This window comes from Trachymyrmex septentrionalis, unplaced genomic scaffold, assembly GCF_001594115.1.
Source record: "Trachymyrmex septentrionalis isolate Tsep2-gDNA-1 unplaced genomic scaffold, Tsep1.0 scaffold42, whole genome shotgun sequence".
In the NCBI taxonomy this organism is placed as follows: domain Eukaryota; kingdom Metazoa; phylum Arthropoda; class Insecta; order Hymenoptera; family Formicidae; genus Trachymyrmex; species Trachymyrmex septentrionalis.
The window spans coordinates 771,147-792,625 of record NW_017305590.1 but is presented as its reverse complement, the minus strand read 5'-3'; the positions used below and the strand labels follow the sequence as shown (position 1 = coordinate 792,625).

The window sequence follows — 21,479 nt, the reverse complement described above, 5'->3', positions numbered from 1 at the left end:
ATTTTGTTATATTTAGTTAATTAGATAATTTACTAAGTATTTAAACTTAGATAACGTCATAAAAATTATTTCTAAATAGCATCATCATTGTAATTACCAGCATATGTTATATCTTACATAACCGGACGTTGTACATTTACGTGTGTGTGGGGGCATAATTGTTTTACGCAAAATATAACGTGCATTCCACCGAAGTGATATCCCGTGATTGCAAAAAATTTGAGAAACAGGATACAGGAAGACGGTGCTATGCTTTTTACCAGTGACGTGATGTTGCACACCACCGGAAATGCCTTTTAGCGCACTCGAATTCGAGCACACACTGTCGTCGCGTAAGCCGGGAAATTCCTCGAAAGTTTCAAATGTGCGTTTATGACTTGACTGAAGAAGAAAAGGAAAGTGGAGAGATAAAACGTTAGATACTCTCGATTCTTTCATGTACTATGTCCCACTATCCGTCGACAAGACAAAGATGGATTTATAAAGCGTGGGGGGTTTGGCGAGAATTGCGAGAATTTCTCTAGTTTCTACGAGTAACACATTACGCACTGCTAACTTTTATGCACTGCTAATTCGACGATGCTTACGCTTGACGCGATTGCCAAAAGTTTAACGTCAAGTGTGTCTTTTGAAACTTACTTTAACAATAATATTCTCAGTTTTACTATATCTTGTTGTTATTACATTATACAATTTCAAATATAATAATATTAATCTTTATGTTTTATTTAACATAAAATAAAGTCATCAAAATATTTCTAATAAAACAATGTAATAAATTTCTGATACAATAAAAAATAATAATAATGATTTAATCATTTTATTATAATAATTATTAATTATAAACAATAAAAAAATATTATATATTGATCCATTGCGTTTTTTTCTTGCCAAATGATTTCAATTATTACTTTAAACAGGTGTAAAAATTTCAAATTTAAATTTTGTTTTTGGATCTTTTACATGTTAGAGAGCATTTGATACTAATTTCTTTCGTTATAGAGCTTAGAGTAGAGTTTAAACACGAAAAAGAGATTCATTCGAGTGTTTTGCGAAAGAATTACTCTTAAATATAGATACGTGAAAAAGAGAAGACAAGTTAATTGCGTATCAAAACGGTAACTCATTGCGGCTCACCACAACCGAAGTTCCTGAAAAATGCAGATAAGCGTGAAAATCGCGGTGTATAGAAACTTGCGAACGGGGTGAAATCAGTCATTGATGTGGAACTAGAATCCCGCGCGTAGTACTTGAGATCGGTGTGGACAGAAACGAGCGATTTCCGATACTGCGGACTTTCTCTTAAAAACCGTTACTAATCTGCTATCGGAATCTTATCGACAAAAATAAAACTTTTTTTGCGTTACTATAATTTGTACCGCTTAGCTGTTTCTTAGTTGGTTCTATAAAGACCTTGAATATATATTGGCAGAAATGATATAAGAAATATAATACAATAAACAGATAAAATCAATAATGTAAACACGAATAATAAATTTTTTTACAAAGTTATATAGCAATAAATATCAGTAGTATTAATTGAATGCAAATTAAATTTTTTAGTTTTTACAATTGTATCATAAAATAAATACACATTTTAAATGTGATTGTAAAACAAATGCCTTATCTGCTAAAATTTAACTTACATATAAAATGCATTTTGTTCTCGACCTTAGTACAAACGGAGCCAATATTCATATTACTTAGATAGTCGAAGGCAATATGTAAATGCACGTATTTTTTATCCACAGTAATGCATGAATTGCTCTGTTTACTTATGTCTATTAATTTTTCATTATTTAAAATTACTCGTCAAAGCGTGATCAAATGTAACTATCGACAAGGCAGCTTAATGTGATTGTATGTGGCAATAAAATTTACGATTGCCGTACTAAATTTAAGCAGTTAAAGTAACAATTTCTCGTTCAGCGTTGTTCTTAATACCTATATTTTTGTGACTTTCTGAACAGAAACAAAAAACAAATCATTAAAACAATCCTTGATAGCACAGCCAAAATAAAATTGTGCCAACATTGAAAAATTTCGTATTCTTATGAAGAAATAATTTACTTAATTGTTTAAAATAATTTGGAGAATATTATTTTATTTTTATATTAATTTTTACGCTAATAATTATTACATCTAACATCATTCAAATGAAAATATAATAATTACAGTTGAGATAATATGTAAGAAAGTATTACATCGCAAATTTCGAATTTTAAATTCGAGTAAAAAAGATTGTGTAAAAATGGCACGTGTCAACCGTCAAAAACGATCACCATAGCTTCGAAATTTACCACTTAAACTTCCATGCACTCCGTTTGCGTGGAAAAGATCACCCGCCTGCTGGCAATTTGGATTACAACAAAGTACTACTTCGATAAAGTCAATTGACTTGAGTGATGAAGGCACATTGATTGATCGACCGCGCCAGAAGTAATCACTGCGATTCAATATTCATCTGCATGGATTATGTCCCGAGGAATTCACGAATACTGATTATGTCCGCGTGCTGAGCTCATATTTCAGCTCTATCAATTTCGAAAACGGATGTCATTAAAGTCAATTACGCGTATAACGCAAAATGTGTTTAAGGAATTTCTTGTCTAGGTGGCGAAACGTAAAACTTCTTTCGCTCATTTACTACTATTTTATTTATTACAATTTATACATATACGACTTATATCTTCTTCCCATTCTTCCAATTATTTATTTCTATAAAATAATAAGGAAACGTTTTAATTTTAGACGAAATTTGCATGACATTTTATATATTAATAAATAAATAATTTTAAGAACATTTTTGTTACATCTGAATTTAATTCCCTATTTACTTCTCAAGCAAGACAGTTACGTTCAAAACACATTTAATAAATGTTATACAACTCATGTAATAAACGTATAAACTGAAAATTAAATTTTAGAATTAAAATTTTGAATTAAAAATTTAATATGTTTTTAAACTATTTAATAAACGTTATAAAAACGTTTATAAGACATTTGTAACGTCTATTTAACGTTTTTATATAGTATAAAAAAGTTTTAGTTAAATGTTTTTTAAGCGTAAATTGCTAGTATTATTATTAACGCAAGCATCGTCGATCTTATATGTCACGTACAAAACGCTCAAATCACTTTCTAAATTAGTTATCTGTTTATCAACAATTATTAATCAATACATCAACTATGTGTTAATATTCACAAGCATCAACTAAAATCAATGTAATTGCTGGGCATTAAAATAAGATTATTCTATTACTGTTTATCAATAAAGGAAACAGTTCTTAAGAGAAATATCAGCTATCATACAAGACTGTAAAGGATTGTACATTATTCAGAATAAAATTTACTTGCGATATTCTCGGCGTTATGCCGATTCCATAAATATGGAAACTACTCAGAAATGTCATAAACACTGTCGTGCTTGGCTGGTCATATCTTGTTAAAAAGACTCGCATAAATCCAGTTGGTTAATCTAATACATCGTTTAAACAATGCATTAAAACGCGCGTATAAATTACTTCTACCCATAAATGTCGTGTTTTTAATTACCGATACAGTCGCATAATTAGTTAGTTATTAACTGTCGTTCGACCGTTAAGAAAGGCGAATGGAGCTACACGAACCAGAGCGAACGGACTTGTAACTTGGATTATCAGTACGCGTCATACAATATCGCTGCAATTTTCCAGCTGTTAGAGTCAATTTTCTTCATTTATCAAGCAAGTATTCACAGCACAGTGCGCATTCTGAAGTGAGTGTTTGGATTTGCTTCGCGATTCAGTCGATTATTTATTGCTCTCTATCTTGGCAGGCAATTATTTTCCGTTATTTTCCAATTATCTGCATTGCTACTTGACTACTCGGTTCAGAATAAATCATTACAAAATTTGCTGCACATCAAAAGAGGTGGATCGTTAAGTCATTAAAAGCGAATGAGTGTTGCTAATCGCAGAAGAAAATCTGCTTCAATGTAAGAAAGTATCCTAAAAACTCCTCTGTTAACTTTACATAAAAAACTGTACATACCGTAAAATGGGATAACTTTCATCTAAAATTTTAATGCTCAAGTAGTATGCATATTAAAATCGGGACAAGGTATTATATCTTAAGAAACTTCTTAAAGACATCTTATATCTCAGTTTTAAACATGCGAACTGTCTAAACATTTTTTAAATTTGAGCTAAAGTTATTCCATTTTACGGTAATATAAACAACAGAAAATATAAATATACTTCAAATATTAAAAAAAATTCAAGCATACATTCACAAGTTAAGCTTTAAACAGTAATAATTTGTGAACTAAAATTATATACATATTAGTCAGGTTCTCGTTATACTAGTATAGATCAGATTGAAATTTGCTGTACTATCATTTCAACGATGATGATTACCACAACCATTTGATGTACCATTTACTGTCCAGCAAACGTGCAATCGCATTACTAAATGAGCCACGAACGCGCGTTGGTGAAGCGTTACTTTCAGTCGCTCGAGGAATTCATCCGCATCTATCTGTAGAATCGAACGATCTCCTTCGATCAACGATCGATCCGCGCCGCTCTTGCAGGAAGATATGGTCGCAAATTGAAATCCATTAGAATCGATTTTCCTGAACGGAAACAGGACTCGGACACGAGATACGCATGACGTACCAACAGCACGTTCGCTCTTGGCAGTTTCACCGTGATTACAATCCATTGCTGCGACGAAACGTGCCATAATGAGGAAGAAGAAGACTGATTCTTATGTAGCCACAGATCATTCCGGTAATATTACAATAATGTTACAACATTTCAGAAATATTGCAGAAGCATTGTAAATATTGCAGCAATGCGGCAGCAAGCAATATGGGATCGCAGTCTCGAATCGTAATTCTCTCTCTACATACAAAAAAATACGTAACTTTTTTCAAATATTCACAAATATTCACAAATCTGTTATTATAAATTTATCACAAACATGATATTTATTCAAAATATATTCTAAATACTAGTAAGTTTAATATATACTTCAATCAAGATTATAAAATTAAAACAAATTCAATTTGCTTCTTGTAAAGTCATTTCTTTGATCAATTTTATAAGATATAAAAAAAGTAAATTCTTGTAAATTTTTGAGTATATAATAATGAGTTTTTCTAAAATTTGTAGTGAGTATATTTTACAGTAAAATTATTACGGAGAAAATATTCTTTGTTAAAGAGACGTTACTGAAAAGGAAGAAGAGTAAAATGAGTAATAACTTTCTTCAGCAACAGAATGATGATTTTCTATGTATACGTTTGCTTAGAATCACGATACGAGAATACAAAGTTTAACCCAGATTCCTTGGTAAACGTATGGATCATGAAAGAACCGCGATCTCGACGACGACAACCGCGACGATAGTGAAAATCAGTCGCCACTCGCAACTTTAATCGCGATTTCTATCTTAAGCCCGATTTACATAAGACGTAAAACGCGGGCTATAGGTCGCAAGACTAGAAACTAATGTATTTTAATTATAATAGATTGCAAGACGCAGAACGCTGGTCGCAGGAAGTTTGGTGAACTTCAACTTTTCCTGCGTTCTACGTATTGCCACTTGCGACCTTTTGGATCTGGTCTGAACTGGAGTATGCTGGTGTAATAAGTTAAAATGAGACAGCTATAGTTTGTTTCACTCTTAACTCATTGTAGTATTTAGAACTAGTTCAGAATTTTTTGAAAAAGAACATATCTTTTATAAACTGAAATGCATTTTACTTGCAATCTGCATTCTGCGTATTAAGCCCGATCTACATAGGCTGTGTTCCAAAATTGACTGCCAGTACTAAAAATCTATACTGCATGTAATGTAAATTGTAGTTCCATTTCTATTAGATTACGTAATTTAAAGTAGTATCCTGATTGGTTTATCGGCTTTGTGTGTAAGTTTACACGTTACGCATACTGTTACAGAATTTTGTGTGCGGCAGCCCTTAAGCCTATTCTACAATATGCGTAGTTGTAAGTGATTGTAGTTGTAAGTATTGACCAATCAAGTCGAATGTGAATATTTGACTGTGATTAGTCAATTCTTACAACTACAATCATTTACAACTACGCTTACGACTATTGTAGAGTAGGCTTTACAATCTGAAATATTTTTACTTGTGACCTGCGTCTGCGTCTTACGTAGGGCTTTATTTTTGCTCTGTACATCCACATGATCGTTATCCTCGTTCGCCTGTAACGAAAATTACAGAAAGAAAGAGAGGCATGAGAGGAACCAGTCCTCAAGTTCAGTGACACGCGCATTTCGCGAGGCTTTGCCGTGAAAAGGAATGACCGCGCGTCATCGTGGCACGCGCGAATCCCGAGAATAAAATACTGGTTTTCGACTCGGTTTAAATTGTAGTCGTTTCACGGTTCGTTTCCGCTTTCAAACGAGTGGTTGGTATTGATATCAACTATTTTACGTAAGTCTGTTAGCGACTAAACAGCGAAAATTTTAGAATTTATTCCATCAATCGAATGGCAAATGAGAAAAAGTGTATATACAGGATATACAGTATATATACTACATCTCTACAGGTGCATGTAGAGATTTAGAAAGTAATCTGATATTACGGTACTTCATTAATATAAATTGGTTCGCGGAAATTCATTTATGAATGGCAGCGTGATTCAACGTGATGATGAGGCGGAATTTCGGAATTCGAGCGTTCTCGCAAACCCGTACATGGATCTAACTATAAATAACTCGGGGATAGCTTGTGTAATGTTGATTTTTTCAGAAGTTATAAGGTTTTTCACCGTTATAAGACGGTAAAACGCACCATAAATCGCTTTCTATAGGCTAATTTTAGTATTAAATAATCTGTATTTAAAATCTGTATATTACAATGAACTCTTTAACTGCCAAAATGCGTTGTGCTCATTAAATTCGCATGTAAAGTGTAATAAATATACAAAAATTTAAGCAAATTGTTACTTAATTAGCTATCTAATAATTATATAGTAGTAATCAAAGAAATTTCAGAATAAATCGATTTCTTTTTGACGATAGAAAATTACCTTGTAAATCAATCAATTATTTACATTTATAGTCATTGGTTACATATGTATCGGCGGCCATATATAATAAACAAGCCTTTCAGAATAATTCCTAATAGGTGGTCTAACTAGGAATCGCGTACGTAAAAAATTACTTGAAATGCGTTTAAGGAAAACACTTCAATTTGGACATATACGATCTAATAAATCAACAAGCTTGTCGTTGAAACAGATTTATGTTTTAAGACAAAATAATTGGAGAACAAAGAGAGTGATTTACGTAATTTATTAAAAATTAATCCGTTATTTTACGAATGTCTATATTCTTTTTCGCGGATTTTGAAAAAAATCACAAGGTATAATTTTTACTATATCGTATGTCATATGCACTGCTAAAATATTACGTAAAACATCAGATCCTATAAATTTTTGATATTTTGTGTAAAATTTTAATATACAGTTGTCCTAGAAAAAACAGAGAGAGAGAGAGAGAGAGAGAGAGAGAGAGAGAGAGAGAGAGAGAGAGAGAGAAACTATTTAATAACATATTTAAAAAGAATCTCTTTTATATACAATATATTTTTTATGTCTAAACACAGATATGTTATAAATAAAATCTTTTAATATACATTTGTTACAAAGTCTTCACTTTTTTTCTTCGCAAAACAAGTTTAAGCTTTATTAATTTTTTTTAGAAAGAAGATTTAACTGGTTAATTATCTGGCAATTAATTATCTGAATAAAATACGATTAAATGTATTTTTCTGCAAAGTCAATTTCACTTGTGGCTTCTCTCAACTTCTAACATAAATTTTTTTTAGACATTTATATAGTAAGGAAGAGGTCTCATATAAGTTACAAATGACTAACTTACGAATTTTACCTGAAAAACCGGTTTGTGAATTAATGACTCGGGGTTTTACACTTTTTTGTTCTTACAGCTTAATTGTCGATAAATACATTAATAAAATTTAGTGTCAAGTTCTTTTAAAATGAGGTATATTCAAAATCAAAGAAATAAATTATTTCTCCATCTTCGTTTCTAAAAAACATTTTCTAATCAAATATCGAAATAGTATTTCCTATTAGTTTGACTTGTTTTATTCGATTAATGCCCATTTCTACCAATGTGGATTAACTGTAATCTCGATTCAACTTACTCTTCATCTTATTCTTAAAACTAGAAAAAGATGAAGAGTTAGTTGAACCGAGATTAAAGTTAAACTGCATTGGTAGAAACGGGCATAAAACGGGTTTAGAAATTTTTGCTCCATTTTTATGCAATGTATTATTACTTGTTTATTTTAATAAACAAAATGAATAAACTATGAGATATGTAAAACTTTACTTGTACTTCCAAGAACTATTTTTCGATTCTTGCATGATCGGGTGATTTAATTTGGGACAGCAACCGAATTCGGCATTACATACCGACAAACAGTCGACAGAGTAAGGCAATAACGAAGGCACGAGCGGAAGGATCTCGTGTCGTGTGAACGGTTGCTACATGTAGGTGAACAAGTTGCTTAGGTAGTCCACGGTGAACTGTTATATGCACTGGCATGCCGCCAATCACTCGTTGAAAAGCCATTTCTGATGGCAATGCCAACGACGAAGGCGCTATGCTAGAACAGTCACAATTCCACGCACCGAACTTGTTTCGAAGGCCCCGATAGCAATCGAACGTATTCGAGAGGTTCATGATACATGTTTCCAAGTCTGGGAAATCGTAATTGAGGCACCGAAAACATCAAGCTATTTTCAATTCAGATCACAGCGACGCAGTAAAAACTTGCATTTGATTTATTCACTTGCATTTAATTTGTACGTATTAAAATAAGAAATTATCACTTAAAACTTATTTATATATATCCACACATTCATATCTAGATTTTCTTGCAATTACAATATTTTTTAGACTGCAATGTTCTTATTATTGAATTAATTATCAGTCTAATTTGAGATATTCAAATATTTTAATTTCAATTTGTGATCACATTTCAAGCCCAACAAACTGAATTAAAGCGTAATGTATAAAATTAATAAATAAAATTAAGTTTATAAAACTGAAAAACGTATATTATTATAAGCATTAAGATTCACTGCGACCGAAAATAAAATATTACATATATATTTCTCTTAATTTATTCTCATTTAAGTAATATCAAAACACATGCATACGTAACAATAACGTTTTATAAATGCGAGAAAAGTGATTGAATTAACTCCAAAAATAAAAAATATTTTCATTGTGGAATTAAGTAAACGAGAAATCTTAACGAGTATCAAAAAAACCAAAATTTCATTTTTAATTTGCTTTGATTTATTATAAAAGTTATATGCAGCAGTAACATAATTAAAAAATTCCGATGTGTTAAGCGAACATTTCGCAGATAAAAACGTGTCCGAATTCCCACATCGGGAGTGAACGTTCGACGTTCATGTTTCGCGGTAATTGAGATCGACCAATTTAGGATGTACGAACTGCCGTCGATTCAATCCGTGCTGTTCTATCTAACCAAATTTACGAGATGCACTATGCTTAAATTGCGGGAAGGAACGAACCGATAACAAAGTAACGAATTATGCTGGAGGCTCGAAGGAGAGAACTGATGTGTTTCGATCACGACTTTGTTCTCGGTGAACTTACCAAACGATCGAATATATTTTCTCGATCAAATCCCGGTATATCGACGAGTCGCTAGAATTTTGCATAAGATCTATTGTACTTTACTATTTAAGTTAAAAAACGACAATGTCTCTTCCTAAACAAAAATGCTGAGCAAAAAATATTAAATTATCATATATTAGTATAATATTTATGATACATTTAGCATATGTTATAGATAATTATTTTTCTAAAATTATACATTGCTCTCCTTATAATATATTGTCTTTATTTAAGTAATTTATATCAATTTCTAATAATATCTTGATGTATTCATATATGTATTCCTGATAATACCTACTTATTTCTTAAAATTTCCATACGTTTTTTAATTTAAATAGTAAAGTACAATAGATCTTATGCAAAATTCCACCTTTTTGTAATAATAAAATTTTTTAATAAGTTAACATCTTTTAAATTTGCTCGTCGATCTTTAATGAGGTGTTTCTCATTTATTTTCTGTTTTGAATACATATGAACGTAATGTTTTTTTAAAGCTAATTACCTTCTTTAGCAGTATTTTTAAAGGAGCATTGCGATTACAATCAACTATTTATTTTTAAACATGTTTAATATGCAAAATTATTTTCTCAGTGTTGTTAACAAAATGGTTGCCATTTCACCCTACATTAAACGAGTTGGAATTTATGTCTTACTAAAGATGCGCCTAAGAACTTGCTACTTTCTCTCTGCCATTCTCCATCATCATCAATCTTTATCAGTTAATTGCAATTATCACGCAAGGCTGCATTATCGATGTCTTATCCAGTTTTGTATTATATAGGACATGTCGAATTCTTTACGATCGATTAGAAACCAAAAGTATAATTTCTTATGGTGTAAAATACCTATCGAAAGACAAGAACGATATACGGATTAATTGCAGTTGAAATGTAAAGACCCATCAGCGGCTGTTAGTTTCAAAAATAATTGCCACTCCAGTATAGCAATTAGTCACAGCAATCATTTTTATAGGTAGTAATCATGAGCCGTCTGTTACATTTTACAGTTACGACTTGACTTTAAATTAGTCTTTAAAAGAGGCATTGCTTGAAAATCAATCATTGACCCGAATCTTTGCGGAAGTTACCATTTTTCGACGAATCTATGTCGAGTGCTATTTAATTCGGAAATTATGTTGTTATAATTCCTCGACTTAAGTTGTGAAAGAGAAATAGCTTGTCAAAGCTAGTAACGGTGTAGCATTACGTATCACATGTGCCATTTTATTATTTCAGTACATTAATGATTAAATTCTTTTCGAGATAAAAAAAATAGATAAAATTCGCAAAATGCGATAGTAAAATAGGCTAAAGAATCATAAATTATTATCACATTTTGCAAATCGTGTGTAGTCTTAAGATTTTATTCATTGTACTTATAATCTATTGTAGTCTGTTTAATTTATTTCGGCTTATTTTGATATATTATATAAAACATCGTAACTCTATAAATTTTATAACATTTCTATAACTTTTATAACATTTTTCAAATCTTTTTCATCTTTGAAATATGTATTTTCTAATAAAATAAAAAAGCACAAGCATATTAAACTAAATAATAACAAAAATTTGTATAAGAATATTCAATATAATTGAATATGTTCTTATACGAATTTAACTGATTTACTTTGTCCTCACTGAAGGTCTTATTTACATAAATCCAGCTTATAAATTCTCGGTCTAAGTACCGCTATTGCGTGGAGAACACTCCAAGAGTCAAGATATGTATAGGGTTCATCTCGAAATTTCTGCATAAAAATAATGCTAATATAAAAAAGATACTAATTGAGAGAATTGTAGCTATAAAAAATATATATATTTATATTACTTAAATTATAATTACTTTTTTATGGCATATTTTTCATTTTACAAATCATTTAAAAAAAAAAGAAAGTTTTTTTAGATTTTTTTCAAGAATATAAGTCAAAAATATTAAAATTTTATATATTTTTCAAGTGCAAAAGTAATAAATACATTTTATATATTTTTATATTCATATTTTTTCTTCTACATATTTTTCTAGTGCAAAAGTAAATCGATATCGTGTATCGAAAGCCGAACGTATGTCAAGATATTGCTTGCAAATTTCTTTGTGCAACATAGCGCGGTAAACCACAAGCACAATATATAACACATCGGATTACGTTAGCTTTATTATATTCTTCATTATATTCCGTCTCGGGACATTTAACTCGCCAACTAAATCAATGTTCGATAGACACAACACCGTGATTCACTTGCATACTTGTCGTCATCTTCCTACGCATTTTGCACAACCCAACACTTCACTTTATTTATCGATATTATCGTAACCACCGAGAGCTACTTGAATATCTATATAATCACGGCGTAAGCAAGAAGTTAATTATTAAGAAGGTAAATACGTAAGAAAAAAGAGAAAGAAAGCAACAAAAAAGTGAAAGAATAATAGATAAAAGAGAAAAAAGAATGATATTAAATGATTAGATCTACTCGACAGGAAAAGTAGATAGAAATCGTAAGTAAAAAAGGAAAGAAAAAAAAACAACAAATGCAAATTAAAAGTTAAGTCTCCAAAAATAAAAAGAATATATTGAATATATTGAAAAGAGGAGTAAAAAGAAGATAAGACAAAAATATGCCATAGTAATTTAAGAGAGCTAAAGAAAATAATAAGGAAATGAGAGAAAAGGAGAATAAAAAGAAATATGACAGAGAATAAGAAAATATGATAGAGAACGAATGTCTGAGAAAAAGTAGAGTGTAAGAAAGAGATCAAGATACTCGATGGACTCTACAGCGTGTCTACAGCGGGTTGCAAGATGAAGAAGAAGAAGAAGAAGAAGAAGCAAAACGAAGGAGGCGCAACGAGTGGCGCGCGAATGTGATGAAGGTGGAAGGGATCGTTGACGATGGGAGAAGAGAACACAAGGCAAGTAGCGAAAGCAGAAGAAGATAAGAACAGAAAGAGAGAAAGAACCAAAGCGAAGAAGATGACTCACCGCTCCTGGCACTGGCTGCTTGACGTTTGTCGTGTCCGGCGAACGTGCCGGTCATGTGGGCAAGCACTGTCGCGAGCACGACGAGTGCCCGGTAGCCGTAGAACCTCATGGCCGCCCTTTAACCGAGGGTACCGAATTCGAGAAAAGAGAGAACGGTTAAACGAGATCGTAGACGACTCTCTCAGGACTCTCTCTACCGCCTCGAGCGGATCTGCTGAGCGCACTGCTGGCTCAGCGTCGACTGAGACGTACTTTGTGCTCGCCGCTCTATCAGCAGGACCGTCACTCCTCTCGGTACGTTTCACACCGCGGTCCGTGTGTATCCCTCGGGTAGGAAACTACCACCACAATGAACGGATAGTATACTGTCGTCTCCGGGCAGGTTGTGCTACTACCCGCCGCACAATGGGCCCCCACACTCTTATCACCCGAATTTTAATCCCAGCGCCAGTGCCTCCACGATATCGGTCACCGTCAACTTTTCCTCTCGTATCCACGCACGAATCCTGCACACCTATTTAAAACCTATCGCTCCACCTCGCGCTCCTTACCATTGGCTCCTGCCCCAATTCCTTGCCCAATGGTACTCTCTCGCGCGCGTTCACCTCCTTTTCAGATCGGTGACGGCGGCGGTGGCAGCGGATGTGGTTATATCTCTCAGGTGGAGAGAGAGACAGAGGGAAAGGTGGCTGATGGAGATCGGGTGGTGAAGTAGGCAAGCGTAGTAGGTGGCGAAGTCCCCCGATTTTGCCTAGGCGGTGAATACTATTGTCGGACAAGTCCGACGAACGTCGCGTGCGACGGTAACGAACTTCTCGAGTTCGCGAAACGATGACGTTGAAAATTTCCCCTCTTTCGCGTATTCACGCGCGCCGATTGCGGTCGACGAAGGTGAAGGGGGTTTTAGGTGGGGTTTACGCGCGCGCGAGCAATCCAAGATCGGGCTGTCGCTGTCGCTGACTTTGCTGACTCCGCTCGGTTCTCTCCCGGTTCTCTTTCCGCGTCTCTCTCACGTATAACTGGTCTAGGATACCGCAAAATCGTCTGGCTATTTGTCTGCGTTACGATCGGAACAAGCAGAAATTATGGGCGTCGTGTGCCTATTCTTAGGAAAGACCAACACAACTTCCGCAACACGGCTTTATTCACGTGGGAAAACCCCAGGAGGGACAGTCTGATGACAAGGTCGAGGTGAAAATTGGCGAACATTGATGTAACCCGTTACGTGCAGCGTTATTATTACTGTTCCAAGTGGGAATGAACATATGCTAAAAAGACAAACAAGATGTGGACTAGCTAAATTACGATGCGATACTTTATAGGATGTAACAAAAGTCTTAAGCGCTTTCTTGAGTTTGAATGATTTATATACCATATCTAAGTCTATACAGAAAAAAAAGAGACAGAAATAATCAATATTAATCAAGGAATTCCAAAAAATAATAATACTATGACAAAAATAACTATTGCCAAACTATTAATATTTCACATATTTAATTAATAAAAAATTTTATTTATCATATGAGTTTGTGTTTCTGAATGTAATCTAGAGAAGTGGAATTATTTTGACTTAAATTTATATCGTTCTAATTTATGCGTTCAAAAAGTTCGTAAGAATATGGAATGATTGACAAACTTTCCATAGGTAGAACGTTATAGATTTTCTAATAATATGGAGATAAGGAGTAAAGCACCAGTTGAGTACACACGCTTGGTGAACGTTACAGTGGAATCTACCCAAGGCTCTTTCGGCCTCGTCGCACCGTTTGGCGACCGCGTGTTCCAACGCGCGTACACCGCGATGTGGCTTAGCCACCGACACATGCTGTGCAATATCGGAATTGCGCACTTTCCTGCTCCTGCCTTTCGATTTCACCCGCGTATTCAAGACTATTTCGATTATGACCGTCCCGGCACACCCAGACTTCAAGTTCCTTGACGTACCTACCTTGGCAATGAGCAAACGATTCACTGGCTCTTAGATTGTCTTACCTTGGCACTTCCCTTTCTACAGCTGGTACAATGCGTACAATAGTATTTTGCGCTTGTGAAAATCGCGATCAACTTTCGATCGGCACTGTCGGTCGACAATTGTCTAATCTCAATATGTCAAGAAGGTGCCAATTTTTACAGTCTGCAGTTAGACCAACTTAAGCATAAGTTGCATCAACGCAACGCTTAAAATAGGATCGTAATGCTATATTTACTTCAAACTTGCTCTGTTAATGTTGAACATAATGATAATTATTTACCTTGTATTATTTAAAACGCATGGTCATTTTCTTTTAGATATTTATCAAGTATTAATCTTACTTGACGTACATACATTTATAATAGCGTTTCTCCCTCTTTCAGGAAATAAGCTCCTGAATGAGCTGACTGGATAGAATTTCCAACCGTTTACGTTCAATTATTTTGGTATATATACATGTAATATTAAAAATTATTTGATTAATTAATGTGTAATGTGTTAGCAATAATCAAACAACTTACATGACTTATTGGCATGGTAGGAGGATTCAAAAATCTTGCAACAAAATATTCCTAAAAGTTATATAATTGAAAAATTTATAATTAGTAAAGCTATAAATTATTTAAGAAACCAAAACATAATTATTTTTTACAATTTTATTTCACATATGCTATGTTCTTTTATATATTTCCACATATCTACTTTTATCTATTACAGGTAGCCTTCGAGCACCGGTGATAAGAATATAATTACTTATCAATTATACGGTAAAATACTTATTAAACGTACCTTCACATGTTAGAGTAACAATAAGCGTATAATTAATAAATAATTATGTCATTATCACTAATGCTCGAAGGCTAACTGTAATAGATAAAAATGGATATGTGTCGTGGAATATATAAAAAAGGCTACCTAAATTCCAAAGAAACATTTGCTTAAGAATGCTTTGCTGTACAATATTAGTTAAAAATATGAGCGAAAGAAAACACAATACTAGCCAATATCAGTAAAAATAATTGTGTCAAAAATTCCCTGAAATTAATTGCAAAAATCAAAACAATTATTTGGCTTTTACTGACTTATGCAAGATAGTTATTATATTTTGTTGCAGTTTTAGGTAAGTAACTTTTAAACGTCTAACAAGTTTGATCAAAATAAACTCTTACACAAATATTTATTAAAATTTTATTGATATATATGAAAAATTTGATTTAATTTGTTATGTTACTTGTTCAAAAATGTATGTGTCAAATTTGCAAATTTGAGTTGTGACATATACATTCTAAACTTTTCCAATTAGACACGTGTCTTATCTTACACAAATTGTTCCTACAATGTAGTAATGATAAAAACAACAACAAATATAATCACAAGTATAAAGTTACGACGTGCAGTTAGAGTTTTTACAAAATAATTTTTGACGGAATTTTACTTTGTTTTCAAAAAAAATTTACTTGAAAATTGTCATTGACATTCTAATTGTTTATTTCAATTTTACTAAAATAATATTACATAAACATTTTCTAAATAATTTTAAACGAGTTATTTTTTTTAAATTTATTTCTTCGAATTGTTTATATCATGATGTCGCATTATTAGTAATTAATAATATAAGGCCATTTAATTGATTAATCACGACATCATGGATATTTGATCATTCGAGGATAATTAGAATATAAATAGTAACAATAATCTTGGTGCGCGTTTTCGAATCGATTAATGTTTTTAATCAGCTGGCCGTATACAAGATACGCATACAGGCCAAGTACAATTGTTTTGTACTTCGGTAGCACAATCTCAATTGTCCTTCAGATCTTATTAAGCATCGACGATGAGTCGCCCGCGCAACGCGGAAGCTCGCCACGCTTATCCGTGGGCTCGAGCGTATCAAAAGGATTCGTCATGGCAGGACAGGTATGATGATGTTGTATATTCAATGGCGTGATCCCGAGTAGCAATCGTCACATACACTGGGACACTTTCCCCAGGCGGATGACCCGTCATGGTTGAAAACGGAAAATCGGAAAAGACGAACACGGCGCGGGTGGCGAGAAAGCCAACGGTCAAAGATCCATCTATTGATAATGACTAGATTGGCGATGATTCAGTGGATAGAACTTTACATCTATTTAACATGTTGTCCGTAAGATAACGCTTTGGAATTGTTGGAAGATAGATAGAGCTGTCCGTCATGGTAATCATCGCGAAAAAAGATAAGATCACAAAAAAAGATAACGTACTTTTTCCATAGATTATATAAATATATTTAAATAAAACGTAGAAAAGGTTCTGTTACATAAAGACTCACTCGGAAAAAGACTTCGGAAAAATCCTACCTTATTGAAAATGTTACACTGAGAAAAATGGTTGTGGTTGGATTAAATAGTAATTTTATGGAAATGGATTAAGTCTACTAGAAATCCAGTTGAGATAACTAGAATTTTGATTGATATAATTATTTTGATAAGCATAAGAATTCTAGTAGATTTTATCAGAAATATTGTATCAACCAAAATTCCGGTTATTTCAACTAAAATTCTAATAAATTTAACCAGAAAATTCTAATTCGTTCATTTTTAACTCGAAATTATTTTCAGTTAGCTTTTTTTGTGCTTTAAACGTTGATAACATTGTATGCTGCAGAAAGTTTTAACAATCTAATAATTAGTTTGAGAGCTCTACACATAATTATTTTGATGGTCAGACAAAATTGTTTTCAAATCCAAATTCCTTGATAGAAATATTATACTACAAATATAGTTTTCTTAGACACTCATCCATAATAGTGTTACTGTCTAGTATTACTATATTTTCATTAATTGTAACAATATACTGCGTAAGAAATGAAAATAAAAGCTTGAAAGTTTTATTCAATAATTAAAACAGTTTTCCTGATAAAAATATTTGTGTAGACAATCCAGTTATTGTTTAGGATTAAATAGATTATTATTAGTAATTTAATATTATTATTATTAGCAATTTTATTAAATTAATTATTAATAATCATACCAAGGAACTACGAATCAAGCTCGATATTTAATATTAAAGTTTTATAAATAATAAATTATAATGTTAATAAAGATTTAGCATTAAATATACAGCTTGGTTTGTAGTCCCTTGTTTTGATTTTTAATTTTTAATTATTTAAACCGATTATTATTGAATTTTATTATTAATAATTTAATAGATTATTCTTAAAACACTGCGTAATTTATTTATTGTCCCTTTTTTGTTCAGCAAACTGAAATTCAGAATTTGCGCATTTTTTGTATGCAGTAACTGGAGGCGAAGGGTTTCATCTAGATTAGGATCCTAATTGTAAGTATAGTTTTACTTCTTAGTAAAACTATCTCTCTAGACTCTTTCTCTCTCTCTCTCTCTCTCTCTCTCTCTCTCTCTCTCTCTCTCTCTCACTAGACAGAGTTAATATAACTGTCCAAAAATTTCTTAGAAATACATGAAATGTCTATTACACTGAAAAAATTTTGGTCATTTTTGGTCCAATAATAATTGTTAATCAATGTCCAACTTAATGTCTAACTTAATATAAATTAATTCATTGATACAATATATTATCATGGATTTATTTATATAACTATATATTCATTTTTGCAATAAATTTTAGTAATAATTTTATAACCTAAATTATTATGATTCATTGGATCAATTTTTATTATTTTTTTATAATTCACTAAATACTTTATTGTATTTACGTACAGTTTTGGTTCAGTGTAGAGCTAACTAAATTTTTAAATATTTTAGCAAAACCATTTTCTTTTTTCGTATATTTATTCTTTTCGTATATAACGATAAATTTTGGCAAGCGTTACTCAAAACAGGAAATAACAATGAAAAAAGTACGCTATAGTCAGTGACAGGCTTGCGCTGCACTTTACCGAGACGAAAGCGATCGATTCGATTGCGCATCTCTCGTCGAACGTACCTACTAGTGAAATGTGTTTTGCACCGGCACGCGACGCATTCTAATGTGCATTCGTACTGGTCTCTTTCTCCTCGTGAAGATTCTCGAGATCGTACGGTTTCCGCCTGTCTATTTACCACCGCCGCCTCGTTGCACCGTTTTATCGGCATCCCGCGATTTCCGATAGAAATTGAAAGGGAATCTATTAGCGCACCTAGCGGAACGATGTAAATTGCTTCGTTGAGATTTTAACCTGCCGTTGCACTTTTTAGCCGGTTTATTCGGCCGGCTAGTCTGAAACGTGCCGGGTTTCGTTTGCCGGTCGCACGAACCGGTGTCGCGCGAACCGGTGCGGTGAACGGAATCGAGCGGCGCTGCTCGATAAGCTTCGATTGCTTTTCCGATTTTTCTCACGCATATCTTGCCACGCAAGGACGTTGTCTATATAACAGTGCTTTTCAAAGCGGTCGCTGGCCCCAACGAACTGTTACGGAAAATCCTCGGATTTAATTAGCTACTTTAATACTGAATCAATTTAATATTGGAAATTACTTATTTTATATTAAATTTCTGCAAGAGGAAAAGAAATAAGAAATTACATTTAATAAAAATGGACTACATTATTCAAATATTATCACTCTATAAATATATATGAAAGAGTAAAAATGTAAAAAAGTAAACACATAGATAAAGGAATAATTTGCAAACTGTAAAAAGTGACTACAGTATATATGTGATTGTTTTCCGTGTGAAAATATATATACACTACACTGTATACAAAAATGCATTTATACGTTTCAACGTGAAATATAGTGTAATATAGTCCATTTTTTAAGGAAAACTAATCATACATATATTGTAGTCACTTTTTACACACTTAGAATTGTAGTGAATTTAAAGTCTAAAACTGATTACTTTTAGTTATACAGATATAACAAATGTTTTTTTATTTATTTTTAGTAATTAACAGAAATGAAAAAAATATAAAAGCATTCAATAATGATCTATATAAAGTCTATTTGTGCTATTTGCAAAGAAGTCCGATTTTATGATATACGCAAAGATTAATAACACATTAAGTTTGAGAAGCACTGCTCTCTCTGAAGTTGAATTTGTTTATCAGGAGAGTGGATATCTTTTGCTTAGAATTTGAATGTATTTCTTATCTATACGAAAGAATCGTTACTCACGCACGCAATACGTGCAGCACATATTCATAAATAAACTAGTTGAAAGGAACGGCGCTTTAATTCTTATCTATGTGAAAATAGGGAGGACGTTTATTTAATAAACAGAAAGTTATAACTTTTACCAAGCGATAACTGTGAATGAAGATCCTTAGGAAATATAAACTTTTCAATTTTTCATTATCTGACATCTTGTAAATAAAAAGATACATATATCTTAATATAAATAAAAAGATAAATATATCCGTAAGTAAAGTTATTCTTCATTTATGAATATTTTTTATCTACTTATATAATATTCTTTATCCATAAATATTGAAATTAAAAAGCCTTTGCAAAAGTCAAGATAACAAAATACAAAGTGGTTAGTTTCTGTACTTAATATATTATATCTTCTAACTGTATCTTTCTGCAACTTTTACTTAATAATATTAAAGAATTTACATGTCTTCTTTATATTTGCTTACGCTTATTAAGCAAATGTACATAACGTGTACGTTGAGTTACATAACACGTAAATTTTAAGTCACTAATTATTGTCTATATCTTATCATACGTATTCGAGATAATAACGATTACGATAACAAAAAAAAATGTTTTTATATTATAGAATTTTTTTTCAAAAAACGTAGTAATGAAGCGTTGAAAATGAAGCAAAGAGAGTCATATACAGTCATATACAATCGAGGAAACCATAAAAGATTCCAAACAAAATTGTGGCGTTAATTTATACGTTCTTATATGTGAATTACGAGAAAATAACAGTTAAATATAATATATACGGATACATAGCGGCACTATAAATCAATTAGTACTTTCACTGATCTGAATTTCGTGAAAAAGTATTTCGCCGCTTTACCTCGGTTTATAGATGCTGAGTTTTTGTTCGCGTGAAAGTTTAGTTTGCAATAAATAGCATCTTCCTTTTTTTTTATCACGATACGTTTAATTGTTCATTTTGAAGTAACATTAATTTGAGGAGAAATGTTTTGCCTGGAAGGCAGACACGTGATATTGGCATAAAATTTGACACTATTTTTTTTTAAATTAATGAAGCATTTAAATGGTGAGATCGTGTTAAGTAAAAGTATCCTTTTTTTATAAACAGAAAAACATATTTTGTGAAAAAAATGTTTATAATTGAATACTTTAATAATCTTAATGCTTTAAAGTAATAATCTATGATAATGCATCTTGAATATCTCATTTTCCTCATACAATAATTAATTCTTAATTATAATTTAATAAGATTAAGTGTATCTTAATAACGGAATTATTACAAGTTAATTAATTTTTGAAGCATATAGACTGTATAGAGAAATATAAAAGGGTACTTCTTCATCTGTTGACAAACTTGAAATTAATGCTTCTTTAACTGTGGAGGAAGTGCATAAAATGTGAGAATTATAATTAATGTGAGAACTACGGTATGTGTAAATCTCTTTTACACTAATTAAAATTGTAATTAATGTGCAATTATGGGCTACGTACACGATAACTAACATAACTTCGGCCAAGATGAGAGATGATTATCGACCATGACGGTTGTAATAATTAGAACTGCTAGAGAGTGATACAGCTACAAACGTAATTCTCGATATACGGATGTAAACTTACAAATCTTGTGAAATGCCAAATTTTGATTTTAATAAAACTTTATATACATATAAGTTATGTAAATAGATGAATTTAGTAAATAAGTTGTGACCAACAAATGGTTTA

At 32.1% G+C, this 21,479-nt stretch overlaps 1 protein-coding gene and 1 long non-coding RNA gene across 2 annotated transcripts in view; one reads left to right on the top strand and one right to left on the bottom strand.

The window, feature by feature from the left end:
• Positions 1–13,302, bottom strand: part of LOC108751233 (laccase-4) — a 58,773-nt gene extending 45,471 nt beyond the window's left edge. Inside the window, exon 1 of the mRNA XM_018491311.1 lies at positions 12,674–13,302. Coding sequence (XP_018346813.1) covers positions 12,674–12,782 — 109 coding nt within the window. The 5' untranslated portion in view covers positions 12,783–13,302. The remainder of the gene's footprint in view (positions 1–12,673) is intronic.
• Positions 9,192–21,479, top strand: part of LOC108751235 — a 14,502-nt gene continuing 2,214 nt past the window's right edge. Inside the window, exons 1-2 of the long non-coding RNA XR_001939473.1 lie at positions 9,192–9,203; positions 15,949–15,954. This is a non-coding gene — a long non-coding RNA (uncharacterized LOC108751235). The remainder of the gene's footprint in view (positions 9,204–15,948; positions 15,955–21,479) is intronic.